This window comes from Heteronotia binoei, unplaced genomic scaffold, assembly GCF_032191835.1.
Source record: "Heteronotia binoei isolate CCM8104 ecotype False Entrance Well unplaced genomic scaffold, APGP_CSIRO_Hbin_v1 ptg001354l, whole genome shotgun sequence".
Classification (NCBI taxonomy): domain Eukaryota; kingdom Metazoa; phylum Chordata; class Lepidosauria; order Squamata; family Gekkonidae; genus Heteronotia; species Heteronotia binoei.
In genome coordinates this window covers 11,742-13,424 of record NW_026800247.1, presented here as the reverse complement: position 1 = coordinate 13,424, position 1,683 = coordinate 11,742, and the positions used below count along the sequence as shown (strand labels likewise).

The 1,683-nt window shown below is 55.7% G+C and overlaps 1 protein-coding gene across 1 annotated transcript; it reads left to right on the top strand.

Annotated features, from left to right (window-relative positions):
• The first annotated feature begins 411 nt into the window (after positions 1–411).
• On the top strand, positions 412–1,368 carry LOC132591038 (olfactory receptor 51I2-like). The gene has a single exon (XM_060263911.1). The coding sequence runs from the start codon at positions 412–414 to the stop codon at positions 1,366–1,368; it is 957 nt and encodes a 318-aa protein (XP_060119894.1).
• The last annotated feature ends 315 nt before the right edge of the window (positions 1,369–1,683 follow it).

Genomic DNA, 1,683 nt, shown 5'->3' with positions numbered 1-1,683 from the left:
TGCTCCCAGACGAAATTAACGAGACTGACCTAGATGGGCTAAGTGGGGTCTGATTCAGCAGAAGGCAGTTTCATTTGTTCACTTCTCGTTTGGGACAGGACAGGACTGAGTGATGGAGCCTCCACGTGGCCTGCAGAAGGTCCCAGGTTCAATAACTGCCATCTCCACTTAAAAGACTCAGGTCATGGGTGATGTGAAAGACTTTTCTCGGCCCGAGACCTTGGAGAGCCATTGCCAGTCTGAATAGACACGGCTGACCTTTAAGGGACCAGGGAGGGGAAGGCTGATTCACCTTCATGTGTGTTTGCCCTTATCTCACAACCCAGGTGTTGCGCAAGGAGAAGCAAACCAAGTAGACAGATGCAGTCCTGACTAATGTGTTTTTGTACCTGCAGGTGCGGAGTGGGGGACATGTCTTCCTTGGTGGGCTCTCCCCAAAATCAGAGCCTTCTCCCTCCCACTTTCCTCCTCACAGGCTTCCCAGGATGGGAGGCTAGAAGTGTCTGGCTCTCCGCCCCGTTCTGCTGCCTGTATGCCGTTGCCCTGGTGGGCAACAGTGCCGTTGTCCTTGTGATTGTGAAGGACCAAAGTCTGCACAGGCCCATGTACTTCTTCCTCTCCATGCTGGCCATGAGTGAGCTGGGGGTGTCCCTCTCCACCCTACCAACAGTGCTGAACCTATTCCTCTTCTACACCCGGGAGATCGGGAGGGACGCCTGCTTCTCCCAGATGTTCTTCATCCACTGCTTTTCCATCATGGACTCGGGAGTCCTCTGGGCCATGGCTTTTGACCGGTTCGTAGCCATTTACAGCCCCCTCCAGTACGCCACCATCCTGACAAACTCCAGGATTGCCTTGATCGGCCTGGGGATTGTGGTGAGGAGCGTCCTCCTTCTCCTCCCTCTGCCAGTTCTCCTGAGATGGTTGCCGTTCTGCAGGCCCAACGTCCTGACTCATCCCTACTGCTTGCACCCCAATTTAATCCAGCTCCCGTGCGCGGACACCAGACTCAACAGCATCTACGGCCTCTTCGTCTTGCTCTGCACTTTTGGGCTGGACGCCTTGTTTATCATCCTGTCCTATGCAATGATAGTCAAGACAGTGCTGAGCATCGCCTCCAAGGAAGGGCGCCTCAAGGCCCTGAACACCTGCGTCTCCCACATCTGTGCCGTTGTGGTCTATTACACCCCGATGATTGGCGTGTCGATGGTGTCCAGGTTCGGCAAACATGCTCCCCCTGTGTTGCACGCCCTCATGGGCAACATCTACCTCCTGGTGCCTCCAGTCCTAAACCCCATCATCTACAGCATCAAAACAAAGGAGATCTCCAAGGCCTTTGGGAAGCTCTTCTTTCCAAAGAACTTCTGACACGGAACGAGTGCAGAATCCCTTCCTTGCCCTTTGTGGCGGAACCGGCCCGATTCTGCCTTCAGACCCGGTCCCGTCAACTCCCTACGGAGTCGCCAACTCCTGGAGGGAGCTATGTCTCCTCCTGCCCCTTGGGCACGCTGCCACCACCTGCTCAGTCCCGGGGTTCAGATTGAGAGGAACAGGACTCCCAATCCCCCTCTCCAGCTGTGAGGCTAGGCCTCCAGGTCCTCTGCCACCCTGCACTTGGGTTTCACAGAGACCTCAGCGCTTCTTTGGGGCACCCCTGGAGGATTGGCACCTTATCCAACTGCA